The 18,561-nt window shown below is 40.0% G+C and overlaps 1 protein-coding gene across 1 annotated transcript in view; it reads left to right on the top strand.

Moving 5' to 3' along the window:
- The first annotated feature begins 301 nt into the window (after positions 1-301).
- Positions 302-18,561, top strand: part of slc35f3 (solute carrier family 35 member F3) — a 146,659-nt gene continuing 128,399 nt past the window's right edge. The window contains exons 1-2 of the mRNA XM_008124177.3: positions 302-718; positions 2,495-2,718. Of these exons, the coding sequence (XP_008122384.1) occupies positions 666-718; positions 2,495-2,718 (277 nt within the window). The 5' untranslated portion in view covers positions 302-665. The remainder of the gene's footprint in view (positions 719-2,494; positions 2,719-18,561) is intronic.

The raw sequence follows: 18,561 nt of genomic DNA, 5'->3' as shown, positions 1-18,561 counted from the left end.
TTGTTGTTTTTGCACTACAAATAAGACATGTGCAATCTGCATAGGAATTTGTTCGGTTTTTTTTTTTTCCAAATGATAAATCGGCCCCTCAACAGTCTGAAGGGATTGTGGACCGGCCCCCTGCTTAAAAAGTTTGAGGAAGGTGGAGAAGGACCCCTGGGCTAAGTGCTGCCGCGCGCCCCCTATCGGTCCGCTCTCCGCATAGCAACGGGGGAACCACAGCGGAGGAGGAGGAGAGCGGGCTCCCCCTGCAGGCCGAGAGTGGGAGGACGCGCCGGCTCTTGAGAACGGGCGAGCGCTTATTCAGAGCCGGAGCGAGCGGGAGGCAGCGAGAGCGCGAGCGAGCGAGCGAGCGGGGCCACGGACGGCGCTGGCTCCTCTGTGGAGCTTCACCCGCCGCAAAGGCAAGGACAGCACCGGCAGCAGGCTTCCCAGCGGGGACCCCGTCGCCTGGCCTTCGCGGTGGAGGACGCGGGGCTCGCATGCAGGCAGCCGCGCTCCCTCGGCGCCCGCCCGCAACTCCGGGCTGCGTTTGCCCTGCCGGCTGGCCGCGTCCTCCCCCTCCCTGCCCTCCCCTCCTTCCCTCCCTCCACCGGCGGGGCGGCCCCTCGCCTGCCCTTCCTTGAAGCCTGGGAGCCCTCCCGCCGCCGCCGCTGCTCTTCCCGATGGGGGTCCGGGAGTTCCCCAACGGAACGGCCAGGGGCAAGACCATCGCCATGTGAGTGCAGGAGGGGCCCGTGGGCTCTGCGTGGCGGGTGGGCTGAGTCCTGCGGGCGGAGGGAGGGAGGGAAGGAGGGAGGGCGAGGCGCCCGCCTTTCCCTTCCCGGGATGGAGACGCTCCGAGGGCAACGGAAAGACCCTCCGTCGTGGCTCCTGTCCCAAAGTTTATTCCCCCAACACCTCTTCTCCTCCCCGCTTCTCGGACACGGGTGTTTTGGGGCTGCTCTTCTTCCCTAAGAACAAGAAGGCGCCGGAGGAAGAACTCTTGCCTGCCTGAGGCAAATGGGAATGTTGCCATTGGCCACCTTGATTCGTGTCTTGTCGAAGGCTTTCATGGCCGAATCACTGGGTTGTGGGCGAGTTTACCGGGCTGTATGGCCATGTTCCGGAAGCATTCTCTCCTGACGTTTCGCCCACATCTATGGCAGGCATCCTCAACCTCTGAGGATGCCTGCCATACATGTGGGCGCAACGTCAGGAGAGAATGCTTCCGGAACATAGCCATACAAGCCCGGTAAACTCACAACCCACCTTGATTAGCATTGAATGGCCTTGCAGCTTCAAAGCCTGGTTGCTTCCTGCCTGGGGGGTCGTTTGTTGGGAGGTGTTAACTGGCCCTGATTAATTCATGCCTGGAATTCCTCTGTTTTCTTTTAGTGTCCTTCTTAACTTACTATCCTTTTAGAGTTTTTTTAAAATACTGGGAGCCAGATTTTGTTCATTTTCATGGTTTCCTCTTTTCTGTTAAAAATTTATTTCATTTCGTTTGTTTTTGGCCTTGTCCCTCCTGGGATGCGCGGATCTCTCTTGTCCTTTGCTGAACATAGGATTTACTGGGTTGTCTCAGTGGTTCTGTAGATAGTTTGTAGGTTGTGTTTCTTCATCAGCTTCCCTATGTGGTCAGTGGTTCCCTTGATGTATGGTAAGAATACTTTTCCTCTCTGGGTGGAGCTGTGTCTTTACGCTTGTGGCTTGTACTTGGCCTTGCAGCTGTTGACCAGTAGAGCCACATAATTTACTATACCATTATTTAAAAAACTCTAAAATCAAGACAGTAAATAAAGAACAACCCTCAGAAATCAGAGGAATACCAGATATGAAACGATCAGGGCCAGCTAACACCTTGGAGCTCCCTCCTGGCAGGCTTTTCCGAGGCAGTTGGTAGGTTTGGGGAGTATATTAAGACGTTTGAGGAGGGGCTCCTTTCCCCTCTTTCCCATTGTGGGTACATTAAGGACTTTTTGATATATCAGGACCTGATATAAAGGTTGGTGGTTTGAATGTGGGGAGTGGGGTGAGCTCCCACTGTTAGCCCCAGCTGCTGCCAATTTAGCAGTTCTAAAACATGCAAATGTGAGTAGATCAATAGGTACTGCAGTGGCATCCATAAAGTCATGCCAACCACATGAACTTGGAGGTGTCTATGGACAATGCTGACTCTTCGGCTCAAAATTTGAGATGAGCACCAACCCCCAGAGTTAAAACCCTTCTTGGTATATTAAGACTTCTGGAGAGGGATCTCTTTCCTCTAGTGGGCATATTAGTACCACTGAGGAGGGACTCCTGTCTCTTTTATGTCGATCACCCACCTCCGTTTCCCCCCTGCTCTGCTCTGCTGTGCCTTCCCCTCCTGTCGGTGTGAGAGTGTGTTGAGTCTGAAAAGCGTGCCCTTTCCTTGCGTTGCTGCTGCTGCCTTGTGGCTCCCCTCCTGCCATTGATGATAACCCCGGTTTGCCTTTCCCCTCTGCTCCTTCTCTCCCTCCTGGCTTCCTAGTGGCATGAGGAGATCTCCCGACGTCAGCCCCCGGCGGCTGTCAGACATCAGCCCTCAACTCCGGCAGCTGAAGTACCTGGTGGTGGATGAAGCCATCAAAGAGGATTTGAAATGGTCCCGCTCGGTGGAGGACCTCACTTCCGTGGGGCTCACGTCCATCGAGGAAAGGATCCTGCGGATCACGGGCTATTATGGCTACCAGCCCTGGGCAGCCAGCTACAAAAGTAAGGCTCTGGCTTTTCTGCCTTTCTCTCCTCTTCCAAAACAGCAGCTCCCGCTTCTCTCTCTCTATCCTCTTTCCCACATATTCACTATCTGTCAGCAAAGGAAACACTCTTTGCAAGTTGTCTGGAGAAGGGTAGGGTTGTACGCTGGAATTAACCCTGACAGTCCTATCCTTGATATATCAAGAAATGGAATCTCGTGTCTTGCATTATCAAAACGGATCAGAAATCACCTTTGCCCACCAGCTATTTGCTTCTGCTCCTTTGCCTCCATTCTCTTTCTTCCTCTCCATCTGATGAAAGCCATGCTTACCATCCTGTTCCAGGATGATGAAAAGGAGATCAGGTGGTGGGTGGGGAGCTGGGGGTGGAGGGATTTGCTCTCTTTCTGTGCCTGTGTGGCTGGTGTTTCAAAACATTGTGACAATGTTGGGAGCTATATCCCAATTTATGTAAGATGTGATGATCAGCGGAACTTTCTCATTGCCTAGAAAAAGGTTATTGTATGAACAAAAGGAATGTTAACTTAGTGCTTCTAAATGGCTTTAGCACAGGCAAGGGCAAATCTGGGCCTCCAGGTGTTTTGGATTTCAACTCCCACCATTTCTAACAGCCTCAGGCTCATTCCTTTCCCCCCTCCAGAACACCTGGAGGGCCCAAGTTTGTCCATGCCTGTTTAAGTAGATACTGTATTAATCTAAGCAAAGTGGGTTATCAGTTTTCTAGTGCTGTTTACATTTTGTTACTGTGTGGTACTATAAGTGAAATGGGTTGGTTTCCTTGTGAATTAAGTTCTAATGCAGAAGCTGCTTTAATTTGCATTTCTGAGAATACACATATATCCATATTTTGAATGTGAATAAATTCATATAGGATTTTGTCAATAACAACTACCAGTAGCATCTTAAATATACATATATTATGGTTGACCATTATATTGATGAATACAGCAATACAATACATTTATTATGGTTCATTGAGAAGCTCCTGGTGGCACAGCAGGTTAAACGGCTGATCTGCTGAACTTGCTGACCAAAAGGTCATCGGTTTGAATCCAGGGAGTGGAGTGAGCTCCTGCTGCTAGCCCCAGCTTCTACCAACCTAGCAGTTCGAAAACATGCAAATGTGTCAATAGGTACCGCTCTGGCGGGAAGGTAACGACGCTCCATGCAGTTATGCATGGAGCCTTATGACTTTGAAGGTGTTTATGAACTACACCAGCTCTTCGGCGTTGTCCATAATGGAGATGAGCACCAACCCCCAGAGTTGGACACGATTCGACTTAATGTCAGGGGAAAACCTTTACCGAACCTATGGTACACCACACTATACTGTTCATGGTTCATGTTTTCATGGTTCCAAAGTTTGACAAAGACATACTATTATATTGAAGACGGAAAGTATGGAATTGTTTTTAAAAGAATCCGAAGTATAAAAGGATAGGCTTTATTTTCAATTTTGAGACTCATTTGTAAGCTTCTGTTTTCCTTTCTTCCTTCATATTGGTTCAGGAAATGCCAAGTCTCAAGGGGATGAACCTGTATGTTGTACATTCAGTAATGGTACAGCTTGCTTGCCCATCACATTTTTTTCGGAAATATTTCTCTTGAGCTTCACTCAGATTAAATATCTGAGTAAAATGACCTAGAGAATGATACACACTGGTGTTTAATATTTACATGAAGTCACCAGTTGAGATTGCCTAAGCTATTGGAGTGAAGTATCATTAATATGCTGACAACACCTATCTCTATTTCTCTGTCATGATCTAGGAGCATAGGTTCTCTCCTGAGCAATGTCAGGCAGCAGTAATGGACCGGAAGAGAATTGATAGATTATATCTGAATGCAGGCAAATCATAAATGATGGCAGATGGGGTCCTTAGAGAAACCCATTGTTGTTGGGATTTTCCTCCCTTTAATTGAGCAAATATGTATCCTATGGATTGTTTCCAAACTTGGTTTACTTGTGAGTATAAGAATTAATTCTTGTTTAGTGCTTCCATCTATTATAGTCATTGGAAATATGCTGTACCATTTTCTGAAGCACAGAAACATGGCGATTATGACCCATGCTTCTGAGACATGGATTTACTACCGTAAAATGCTTTGTGTGGATATGTATCTTGTCAGTTGAGTCATGTAACTGCTCATCTGTTTTATAGATTGAGGCAGTGGAAATGATGATGTAATTTGCATCCAGTCCTGATGAAGATAACTCCATGCTGGTATGGAAGAAACCAGTCTGGAGTTAGCATCCAGTTGTGGCAGAGCTGAGTTTTATCGCCCTGAGTCCCTTTGGGGAAAGAGGGCAGGTTAAAAATAAATCGTTATTATTATTATTATTATTATTATTATTATTATTATTATTGTGTGGAAGAAACACATAAACAGAGGAGGTTGGAGTAGACAGTTGAAAAAGGGGACTGACAAGCAGAGAATCTGTATTCATTTTGAAGGTCACAGATCAGAAAGCAAAAGTAGTAGTATAAGACTTCTAGTAGAAATAGTTGCTGATTGACCTCTTGAGTGCAATATGTGTGCAGTTTCTCCAGCCCCAATATCACAAAAGCCTCATCGTCTCCCAGAATAATATTAAATGAAATGACACACAGCCTGTACCTTTGAAATGACACACAGCCTGTACCTTGTTCAGTAAAAAAAAAAAAGTCCTTAAATGTGGCAAGGTGGTTGAAACTAGAAGTCTTTCTAAACATATTATACTTGCATTTTAGCATCTGTGCATGTGGCTCATGGTATGTCTTGGAGTAGGAATTGTCTCACGGACCCACTGAAATTGCACATCCTTGCCTCATGTAATCTTTCATCAGACTGTTCCGTCCATTCACTAAAGATTTGGAGTTCTCTAAAAGGATTGGTATCTGGACTTGGGTTTTGACACCTCCTTGTCTCTCTTACGGATTGGAACAGGCACACTACCTATTGCTGCTTTTCTGTCTGGTGAAATTCATAGCATTGCTTGCAAAGAAGTAGACCTGTACTATAGAACTCTTTCTCAAAAGAGGCATTTCTAAGGCTCTTTCTATTGTCGAAGGCTTTCACGGCTGGAATCACTGGGATTCCATGCTGTATGGCTGTGTTCTAGCAGCATTTTCTCCTGATGTTTTGCCTGCATTTGTGGCTGGCTCTTTGTGAATTGAGAAAAACAGTTATTTTTTTCATGATCATAAATTATTTACGTAAGTATTCAGGATTTTTCAAATTTTTCTATTCTGTATTTTTAGATACAACAGCTTAACCTAACATACTCTCTCAGAACACTATCTGGAGGCGGGAGGGTTTAACCCAACAGAGACAAGCTCACCTTATGCAATCTCTTTCACCACACACCCCCACAAAACCCCCTTTTGGCCTTGCCTGTTAGTTTCCTCCTGTATGCTATTTTTAGATATGCGAATTGAGTTTCTCCTTAGTTATCTTTTGAGAGAAAGAGGCTTAGTCTTTTCAGTACATTTTTAAACTTGTTTTTTCTTTATTGTAAAGATCTGTTTTCTGCTGTAGACCAAATAACAACTTGACTTATCCATATGTTCAAGATACACTTTCACAATAGCACAATTCCTGGTTTGGAAAATAGCCTCTTTTGGATGTAAAACATCTGGAAAAGTGTGTGCCCCCACTTTACTAGTAAAAACAATCTCCCCAAATAAAATGGGAAGTGATGAGTTCCTTTGTGAGGATTTCAAAAACGACTTTTGTGGTTACTACATGGCCCATGGCTGATATTTATCCTCATTTTAATAACTTTTCTGTCAAGAGTAGACATTTAATATATTTTTATTATCATATGTGCATTCCTGGATTTTCTGCCTGAAATAGACTTAAACTTGACATCAAAAAAAATCCTTATGTGCTGATATTTAATTTCTGTCCATATGGTGCAAGCTGCATTCATTCTAACTGATACCAGTATCTCTGTGTGATGCCAATCTGCTTTGAGGTAAAGATGTAGCTTTCACGATACATTGTGTTAACTAATAAATTACTGATATTGTTATCTATCATAGATATATTCTATAGTAATACAAAGGAAGGATGCTGAATTCTGCACAGAGTTATTAAATTGACATTTTATTGAAAACGATGCTGAAAGACACCTGAGAGAATACACTTTTGGGTAAAGTGTGAGTAGTTATCCTGAAAATGCCTTCCTGTATACATCTGTAGAAATTACTGCCTTGGAGGGTTTGTTCATTCAGCCTTAAAATGAGCAGTCCCTTGTGTTATCAATAGCCCTATTTCCCATTAAGAGCAATCTCTTTATTGGTGTTTCTGCCAGATTGGCCTTAATGGGAGGGCCAGCTTCTGGGATAGATGTTAATGCTCCTTTTTGACATGATGACTAATAGTCCAATTGACTTCATGTTGAGCCGTTGTGGCTAGTCTTGCTGAAATAAGAAAGGTCATGTCGGCCTTTCAATTAAAATGTGTCTGCTGGGATTCCAGGGTTTTCTTCGGAAATTAATGGCAGCCAAGCTTAATTGCAGTGTGAACTCCACACCAATACTTCAACAATGTACGATTGTTGAAATTTCTTTTAAATTGCACCAAAAGAGGAGCTTGCAGTTCTTTGGATTAATTACCAGATATAATTATGTTTTGGAAAGATGCATTTCATAAATAATTTATTATATTGTTGAGACACATTTTGCCAATCACGGTTATGTTGCTACTGTTTACCTGGAAAGTAAATTTTGTGAAAATTGATAATCTAGACTGCCTGTGTCATGCTTCATTTAGTCCATTTATCTTTAGAGCAATAATGTTTTGAGACTTAGACTGAGGCCATTTGAAACATTTCAGAAAAAGACATTTTCGATTGCAGTGGAAGTTGGACAACTATGTATGAAAATTTCAGATAGCCATGCCTTGACTGTTTTAGGGAGAAAAGAAAGGCTCACCTCCATTTATTTACATCTACCATTATTGCATTGAAAGAAGCAACCTTGTTGACTATGTTGTGACTATTCTGTTTAGATTAGAGGAATTTATAGTGAAGTCTGAAAAAAGGAAGCATAGACAAAGGGAAAATAGCTGAGAAGTGTTAATATTATGCTTATGCAAATTTCCATTAACTGGTCTTTTTGATCTGTTAAAATAATCAAAAAGATATAGCATGCTCATATGCCAATTTTCATTGACCTTGGCTTGAGCGCTAGTGAATTTGGTTTGTGAGTTTGTCTTATATACTGTAAATGGCAACATGTGTAACTTATTAATAACAGTAGGCATGGGCAAACTTAGGCCCTACAGTTGTTTTGGATTTCAATTTCTACAATCCCTAACAGCCGGTAGGCTATTAGGAATTGTGGAAGTCCAAAACACCTGGAGGGCTGAAGTTTGCCCATGCCTGGCTAAAGCCACCTGTTTCCAACACTGGTGAGGATTCCTGCTGTTAAGAAAAGTGTTATTCTAGTAGACAGGTTACAAGTCAAAGAGCAAAAATATCCCTTCAGGATGAACAAAGGCAAGTTTTTGTGTTTGTCTGTGTTTAATTGAAATTATTTGACTAAAGCTTGTAAAAGGCATAGTGTGTTCTTACACACACCTCCTGTTAAGTAACAGTTGTCAAAATCAATTAGATTTCCAATTTTAGAAGTTCAAAATTGAGAATTTAAACTGAAAATATTAAATATTAAAATAATCACAATCCATTTTGTCCATAATTTTGTGGCTATTAGGTTGATCCTGATAAATATCATTACCTAACTCTGGGTTTTGGAGTCAGAATTTTAAGTATCCTATATGCTTGATGATAAGCCGACCCGAATATAAGCTGAGGCACCTAATTTTACCACAGAAAACTGGGATAACTTGACTCGAGTATAACACGAGGGTAGGAAATGCAGCAGTTACTGGTAAATTTCAAAAAATAAATAAAATAAATTACATTAATTGAGGCAGCAGTAGGGTAAATGTTTTAAATATTTACATAAAACTGTAATTTAAGATAAGACTGTCCAACTCTGATTGCCAAGTATAGTCCAACCTGAGGATAAGTTGGCCAGGTCCCTTACTCGAGTATAAGACAAGGGTGGCATTTTCAACCCTAAAAAGGGCTGAAAAACATGGCTTATACTCAAGTATATATGGTATGACATATGTATTTTCTATCACTTTTCTGCTATGCAATATTTCCACTGTTTTGCACATAGCATAACATTAATTTGTTAGTTTGTCTAACAAAGTGAGGTGAAGGCGGGGTGATGCATCGTTCTGTGGTCCATTTTCCAGATAATTAGAGATTTCCTTATAAAAATTTTCTCATAATTTGTAGTGAATAGCTATTTTGGACCAGTAATCTCTTCTTATGCTGCCTAAAACTAAATGTTGAGTTGTTCATGCAAGAGAAATAAGCCATCAGCACCTGTGTTTGTGAATGAAACATCTGCCACCTTTTAGGAAGTAGCCTGTAAACCAGCTGTTGATCTGTCTGTGAATCTGATAGCTGAAGGCTGTGCAGAAAAACTGAAACTATTTGTGTGTGTGTGTGTTTTTTATATGCATGTTAAGAAAAATGCAGCAGTCTTTGTAATTATGTTCTATTCTCATCCACAGAAAACTACGTGAGAGAATTGGTGTGTATTGCATTTTAAGAGTGTATCCATGTTGTATAATTAATGCAGTTAGATACCACTTTAATTGCCATGGTTCAATGCAATGGAATTGTAGGAGTTGTACCTTTACAAGATCCTTAGCCTTCGGTGACAAAGATTGCTGGTGCCACACCACACTAGATTTCCCAGGATTCCACAGCCTTGGGTCATGGAAGTTAAAGTGGTATTAGACCACTTTAATTTTATTATGTAGAATGATGCATCACGATATTACTTCAGCATAATCCTAAAGGATCATTAAAAAGTACTCTTTCAGGTACAATGTTGCCCTTGTTAATGTAGAACTAGCAAACACCAAATCTGGAGAGCGGAGTGAGCTCCCACTGTTAGCCCCAGTTTCTACCAATCTAGAAGTTCAAAAACAATGTGAGTAGATCAATAGGTACTGCTCCAGCGGGAAGGTAACAGTGCTTCATACAGTCATGCCAGCCACATGACCTTGGAGGTGTCTACGGACAACGGTGGCCCTTCAGCGTAGATACGGAGATGAGCTCCACCCCCCAGAGTTAGACATGAGTAGACTTAATGTCAAGGGGAAACTTTTACCTTAGCAAACACCAAGAGAATCCTTGTGTATCACCCAAATTATTGTCACAGAGATTCTTTTGGCATTTGCTAGTTTGTTTACTTGGTACTTGTTCCTTTGTTTCTATTGAACCTTCCAACTCAGAGAATATACTGTACAGTGTTTGCTTGATTTACTTCCCTTCATCTTGGTCTTCAGATAGGGTGGCTAAGAATTACTTTATGAATATTTTGTGTATGAGATGGCTATCTAGGTGCAGCAAAATGAAGGTTGTGATTTGTTGTATTGATGAAATTAAATTTTGTGGTATTGTGACCTGCCATTTGCAGTACACAGTTCAGTGAGTTATTGCTCTATTGTATTTTGTATTGTACGTTGGCCTTGGATATTCTGGGATTTCAAGACTGTTGCATGACTGTTAGAAAAGAAACTATAGCATTGTTTCCTTTCACTTTACAACAAAAACAATAACTCTCCTTTAAAAACATTAGAAGTATGACATGCAATGCAGTTGATCTTCTACTTTTCCCCAGTGAAAAGGGGAAGCATGAACATAATCAATAATGAATTGGTTAAATCCATAAAAAATTAATTTTGTTCCAGACATCACATAGCCTATTGGAAGTGTAGTAATGCTCAGACCAAATTCATTTTCTAGAACAGAAATTGCAGCAACACCAAATGTGTTCCACTTTCCTAATAAGCCACTTCAATGGCTTTGTTTTGTCCTTTTGTATCTCTTTCAGTCAAGAATCTAGCTTGATAAAATCCTTGCTCAGTCTCTGCAATATGCCTTTGTCTTGATTACACCTGCGTTTTCAACAACGGTTATAAAGCTGCTGACTGTGATACGGAAAATGAAAAGCTCACCTAGAAATAACAAGGATGTGCAAGGTGTCAGAGATTGAATTGAGGAATACTACTAGTCCTATGGTTCATTCATTCCTGGTCTTTTCTATATTGTCTTTATTATGACTTTTTATTTCTTTTTCATCTTCCCGTTAAGGTTGAATTCACTTATTTCAAAACTTCTTAACCCCCCCCCCCCCCCAATAAAAAAAGATGTACGGATATACCTCAAAGAGCTGGTTTGGTGGCATACAATATAACTTAGGAGTTGAGATATTAATGCTTTGTTCCATTCCTTGTCTCATCTTATATATTTTTTCTGTTGCTATCCCAAGACCACAAGCAGTTTTAGCTCATCAGTATATAAACCTCGGTATGAGCATGTTGTCCTATGAAAATCCTATGTTTGATACATTACATTCCCTCGATGGAATGTCCTGACTGTAATTATGTCTATTTTAACTGAATTGTTTATCATGTCTGTTGTGTTAAGTTGCTGTATGTTGTTTTTGACAATTGACTGTTTTGTATATATGGAAGTCCTCTCGAGGAGATAGAGCGGTATATAAAAAATGTATTATTATCACAACTGCACGCACGCACATGCAGATTTGTGTTCTGAATTGTGCTTTGTATCCCAATTTGATATAAATAAAATAAACCAATACATAAAAATTAAATAATAATAATAAAATAATAAATAAGTGTCACCATCCACTTTAAGCAGGTGGCTGCTTGCTTAAGAACAGAAAATGGAATTCGATGGACAGCAAAAGAGATTTAAAAACAGGCTTGAAGCTAACCTAAAAAATGTGGAATAAATCCTGACAACTTTGAAGCCCTGGCCCTCGAGCATCCTAACGGGAGGTCAGATGTTACCAGTCATGCTATGGATTTTTAAGAAGCACAAATAGAGGGTGAAAGGGAGAAACATGCCAAGAGGAAGGCGCATAAGCAAACCCTTGTGACTACCTTCCTTCTGGAAATCTATGTCCTCATTGCAAAAGATCATGCAGAGCTACAGTACTTACGGACCCACTGCCAAGACTTTAGCCTTGAATGACAATCATACACTGTCACGAGGGATTGCCTATAGTAAGCAGGTGGAGCAAGAACTGTATCACAACTTGTTATTTGACTCTGAACTTGCCTTCCACAAAGCATAGTGGCACCAGAAGTACAGCCACTTTGGCATCACTAGGCACTAATGATCCACTGATGAAGATCTGCAGAGCTGCTACTTGGAAGTCACCCTCCACCTTTGCCAAGTATTCTAGGTTGGACATGTTTGAGTTGGCCCAGGTTGCATTTGGGAGGAGGGTTCTAAAGTAAGTGGCAAAACTTTAAAGTAGCATATGCCAGCACCTCTACCTGATCCAAAGTGACTCTGGCAAATCCCAAACATACATGGCGCTAACCCCTCCTCTGCTGGGAAATAGAATGTTCTTTTCCAGCAGATAGGGGAGAACATCCTTCAATATATTATGATATTTTGGTGCTAAGTTCGTAAATACAGTAATTACAACATAACATGACTGCGTATTGAACTAGTTTTTCTGTCAAATTTGTTGTATAACATGTTTTGGTGCTTAATTTATAAAATCATAACCTACTTTGATGTTTAATAGGCTTTTCCTTAATCCCTCCTTATTATCCAAGATATTCGCTTATCCAAGGTTCTGCCGGCCCATTTAGCTTGGATAAGTGAGACTCTACTGTACAGTCAGCCCTCCACATTCACTGGGGTGCATAACTCCACAAAAGTGGGGGGAAGTGCCTTATGTTTTACCAGAGTGAACACATCCCTAGGAATCGCTAGGTCCTCCAGCATGATTTTATGGTGAATGTCCATCCAAAGTTGACCACATAATCTTATTGGAGAATCTAGAGCAGTGGTTCTCAATTTGTGGGGTTCTTCGGCCTTCAACTGCCAGAAATCCTTACAGCTGGTAAACTGGCTGGGATTTCTGGGAGTTGTAGGCCAAAACACCTGGGGACCCACAGGTTGAGAACCACTGATCTAGAGATTCTTAGGAAAAAAATCATTTTAATCAAATCCAGAAAAGTCAAAGATACTACTATGGATTACATAGCTTTAGAGCCGCTATAACATAAGTGCTGTAAGGTATAGCTCTTGCACCGGTTTATAATCTTCAGGAGTATCCTAGAGCTCTACTAATAATGTGAAATGGTGTTATATAGTAAAGTCTCTCTTATCCAACATAAACAGGCCGGCAGAACATTGGATAAGCAAAAATGTTGGATAATAAAGAGGGATTAAGGAAAAACCTATTAAATGTCAAATTACATTATGATTTTACAAATTAAGCACCAAAACATGTTTGACAACACATCGACAGAAAAAGCAGTTCAATACATGGTAACCTTATGTAGTAATTACTGTATTTACGAATTTAGCACCAAAACATCGTAATGTATTGAAAATATTGACTATAAAAACATTGGCTGCTAACAAATTGTCTACAAATAAAGATACGTAGAATTGTATAAAATGAACTTGCAGTAACATCATTGTTGGAAGTTAAATCCGTAAAAAGTTCAGTCCCTGCTGCCTAGAGAAACAACTGGAGACTGACCACGTTGGATAATGCAGAACATTGGATGTGTGAAGGTTGGATAAGTGAGACTCTACTGTAGTGCTAGAATGCTTGAATGCCCTATATACCATTGCATTCTCATTGGTGATATCAGTGACACTTCTGGGAGGATTCCTGTAATGTTTATAGATGTTTGAATAAACTATGCATGTACTGTATTGGACTTTTGGGCAAAAATGGGGGGAACAGAAAGAAAAGGAAGCTGGGTTTTTGAGGAGCTGGATAGAAAGTCAGTGGCTGCAGTAGGTTTTTTGTTTTGTTTTTGTTTTTTGCAGGGGTGTCTTTCTAGTTTTTGAAACACCATCACTATTTACATTTTCCTATAAAAGAACAAAGTATTCCCAAAAGGGCAGTAGTGGTAACTTTAATGACCCACTTCCAAGGTATAATAACCAGGAATGGAGTTTATTCCTATTTGAGTAATGATTCAAAGAGTAAGGTCTCTGTGGCAGGGCCAATGCTTTCCTACCTCATTCCCCAACTTTAAATCATTCTCTCTCTAGTGAGTGTTAGAAAAGCAAAATAAACCTAAGGAGATATGAAAATGAATAATATAATTAGCAGTTTGGTAAAGTTAAGTAGAGCTTTTTGCTGCTTTTTTAATGCTTGCCCAGCAAGATTTAACTTAAACTACAATACTAGTCATACTTTACCTGTGACTGTGACTATGCCTCACTTTAAAAAGTGAAGATTTTTTTTTTATTGTGTACCTTCAAGTCATTTCTGATTTATGGTGATCTTTAAGTGACCCTAGCCTAAGGTTTACTGGGCTAAAAGTATGTGACTTGCCAAAGATCATCCATTGCATTTCCATGGAAGCCAAACCCCACACTCCAGTGTTGTAGTCCAGTGCTCAGACCACTACGCTGTGCTGTCTATTTTTTAAGCTTATGTAAAATTGCTCTACAACTGCCTCGAAGCTTACATCTAAGCAAACACTTAAATAATTTTGCTGTTAGAATATTCCCTTTCAACTTTCCCATGCCCAAGAGAAAATATTATTGAATAAATAAATATAGATACACTAGAATTTGCATTTCTATATTGTATCTTTCAGCATCTCTGTATATATGATGTGCCTCTGCTTGCCACAACCTGGATATTTGTTTCTAGGCAACTGTAAAAACTCCTTTCCTCCAATCTTGAACACTGCTGGAGAAGATTGGTCTTCAGAATGTGGAATAATGTATGATGTTTAAATGGAGGTGCAGTTAAGTTTCCTTTTAGCTTTGTATAGTCACCAAGCAGTCATTGCCACTTTCCTTTAAGAACAGTGAACAATAGCTTCTGTAAAAGGAAATGCTTCTCTCTATTTTTTTTTCTAATTTGGTTGGTTATACTGCAGTTCTTTCAGTCATTGTGTCAATAAAAAAGTCATTTAAACTCTTCTCAGTACAGTAGGAAAGTCCCATATGTCAATGCATAATGAAAAACATTTATACCATTTTTTTTGCTAATTCTGAAATCTGAGATTGCTGCCAAAAGTATTATCAATTGGTGTATTCACAATCTGATTTTGGCTTCAGTGGTTGAAGTTCTTTTTACCAGAGCATGAACATAATTACAGGAGTTACAAATAATGAATTACATTTATTTCCTCTTTGTAATAACAAACTGTAAATATGAAAATAGAATAAGAAGAAAGGACTTAATCCTCTTTGAAGTGTCACTACTTTTTTGGATTTTATTTTACAATATAGGGTCACCTGTAAAACACATTTTGATTTTTTTTGTACCACATACCCCTTAGCTTATAGCATTCTGGGATCTCTTCACAATGTAATCAAAATTACCAGTTTGCATAGTAAAAAAAACTAAAGCATTTATTAGAACCATGACTGTAAGTAATTGTGTTTAAAGTAATTTCAAATCTGTTTTAAAAGATATATATTTTATGCATTAAATAGAGATTGCGAGCTACCTTAAAGTAAAAGCTTATAAGTACAACCTAGGAATAAGTTCCATTGACCACAGTGGGACTCACTTTTGTGTTGCATAAGCTTGTACTGTTAATGAAAATGTTAATAAAGGCTCTGAATATTGAACAGGCTAATTCCAGGTAGTGAAATGCCGTGCTAGGAAATAAATAACAAGACAAAAGGGTAAACAAGATGATGGAAAAGGTCAATGAGACAGATGTTACGGGAGAAATTCCAGGGGGATCAAAGACAAGAAAATGTGTTTGTTGTATATGCAGTTCTTCTGTTTCTTTCTTTTTTCTCATTGCCTTATCAGTAACATAATGAGCAACATGAGTTTCCAGAAGAATCCAGATTACATACTTATTAGTCAGGTTGAGTTAGTGCTGTTAGGTCCTGGTTTAAAACAGTCCAAAGTTGTATTGGGGTTTTGTAGAAGCAAATGCAATATTTCATTGATTCTAAAACACACTTTCTCCAAAAAAATGTAGTCTCAAAATGACTGTGTTTTATAGCATCCTAAATTTGCATTTAAAAGGGGGAATCAGGAGCAGCAGTGGCAGAGAGAGTGGGACAGAAGCAATTCCATAGTTATCTATGTCAATTTGGGCAAAAGTATAGCTGTGGATTGGTAAGATTCATGATGACACTTTAAATGTTCAACACAGATCAAAAGCAGAATCGTTTCTACTGTGTGTTTTGTTTCTGCTAATCAGATGCATGAAATGGAACCGTGGGGGTTGCAGTTTTGCAACACCTTGACTGAGCCTTTTCTGCCAAAGACTCCTGGCACCTCATTAAACTATACCACCCATGATTCCTTAGCATTACATCATGGCAGTTTAGATGCACCCTAAGAGAAAAGAGAGAGCGGCTGTAGGGCTTTATGTAGATGTTGTGCTGGAGATAGTTCTACTCTACTTTTCTAAGACACATTTTTCTTCTTAGTATGAGACGTATGCTGATATCTTTTCTTTCTTTCTCTTCTGGTTAGGTTCAAAGAGCCTCTCTCTTCATGTACAGAGTATGCTATACCCATTAAAGTCTAAAAACTAAGCATGTATTTAATGTGTATGTGTAATTATTCTTTTTTCCCAAGCCATTTTCATGATCCATCCCGCACCTCCCTTGTAATGCATCTCCCACTTCTCTTATGTTTTATCTGTTTATTGACAGTATGTTTTTCCTCATGTCAGTGAGAATAATTTGTAATGATGGCCTCTACTGAAGGACTGACCAATTACCTTTTCTCTTCTTAATTGCAATTTATTTTAGGGGAGGGAGGGATCCAGCAGACTGTTAGTTTCTACATAGTACATTAAATTTCCTTTCACTATCCAGTGCTTTAAATTAGTTGTTTTTTCTCTCTGTGTAGTCCAAGCAATGAAAAACTCAATTTCAACATGCAATTGTTTCAAATTCTATTAGGCTTTCATTTTTTACTGGAGGTTTTGAGGAAAAATCAAATCGAATTAGAAACTATGGTGTGGAAAGTGCAAGCACTGTATTTCCTACCTTTCATCTCCCACAGGGATGAACCACAGCTGAGTGACAGAAGACATTATTAAAGTTGCCTGGTGTCTCATGTTAAAAAGGCTGATGCTTGCCAAAAATGATGGGAAGATTTTGCTTGGAAAACTTGGAGCGCTGCTCTCAGTCAGAGTAAGAACAGAACAAACAGGGTCTCAAACCAAGTGTAGGACAGCTTTTATGTTTTCTGTGCTTATCATCTCACTGAAATGGAAATAAACAAATGTTGCAGACTGTTAGCACTGGTCTGAATCTTTAAACAAAGAGAAGAGAGACATAATAATTTGGAATGGGCAGCAGTACACAGCACAGAGGCACTCTGTTGGGTGCCTGGAAATAAACCTACGTCTCTCAAGTTGAGACCACTAGAGAATGCATTTTCCCAGGTTTAAATATTCTAAAGGCGCCAGATCCTGTCTTGGAAGATAAGAAGGATCAGCCTTGATTAGTCCATGTATAGGAGATTGCCAACAAATACCAGATTCTGTAGGTTATATTCCAGAGGAAGAAACTGGCAAAGCCACCTTTTATGTGTTCCTAGCCTAAGAATACCTGGTGTAATTTATGGGGCCACTATAAGTTCAACAGGCTACAAGTCAGATATATGAGGATTCAGTTACCAGTGTTTCTCAAACTCTGCTCCTCCAGGTGTTTTGAACTTGAGATCCCAGAAATTCCAGCCAGTTTACTAGCTTTTAGGAATTGTGGGAGCTAAAGTCCAAAACACCTGGAGGAGTAGAGTTTGAGAAACACCTAGTTAGATCAAGCGTTCATGGAGCAAGTCATCTGCCCTCTTAGAACTATATCCAGAATATGGAAAAAATGTTGGTCTCAAGCTGGATCTACCCTGCCATATAATCCAATTTCCGAATTCAGATTATCTGTTTCGAACTGGATTATATGAGTCTACACAGCTATATAATCTAGTTCAAAGTAGATAACCTGGATTTTATATGGCAGTGCAGAAGGAGCCTATGTTTTCAGCATTTGAATACATATACAGTTCAAGCTTGTTGGATTTGTTTAGTCTTGCTCTGTTATTCAGACTTCCAGATTAGCCTGCAAATCTTTACAGTACTCAGATGCATGATAAACTTAATAGCTCTAAACAATTTTTAGCAAAGAAAATATCCTTTGATAAGCCCAACAGCATTCTTCACCTGTTTTTATATGATTGGAGCCATCTTTTCTAGTTGTACAATGAGAATTTTAAAAACTGTTTAACAACTGGTAGGTCTGAAGGAAGGAATCCACTGTTTATTTGAACAGTAGGAAAAAACTCAGAAATGCTCTAAATTTTTAACTTGAAATCAAGTTGCTTTTCGAGACCAGAACAAATATAAATATATTTGCATACATATAAGACTGATTTATCCAACTGAGTCCCTCAATTTTTAATGTATAAATCCCATCAGTTGTAGTCAGTACGGTCAATGGTTTGGAATGATGAGAAACATCTGGGTGATAATTGGTCTGTGACCGGGCTTTGTGGTCATGTCAAAAAGGCAGGCCAGTTTTTATTTGGGAGGCAAGGAGAAAAAAAAATGATTGACTTCCTGGCTATAAGTGTTATTTAAAACAAACTTCATTGAACCTATATGTTTTCTGTTGGTTTTTTGATAAGACTATTTTAGACATCCTAATTCAGCATATTTGCAGTGAATTTGGAAAAGCTACATCATGAAAGAACAAGAAAAGAAACAATGTAGTGCCGATGGATTGGGCATTTGCTATTTGGCCGGGGGCGGGGGGGGGGGGATGAGG

This window comes from Anolis carolinensis, chromosome 1 (assembly GCF_035594765.1).
Source record: "Anolis carolinensis isolate JA03-04 chromosome 1, rAnoCar3.1.pri, whole genome shotgun sequence".
In the NCBI taxonomy this organism is placed as follows: Eukaryota; Metazoa; Chordata; class Lepidosauria; order Squamata; family Dactyloidae; genus Anolis; species Anolis carolinensis.
Note: the sequence above shows the minus strand (reverse complement) of the source record. Positions and strands in the feature narration are given on the sequence as shown.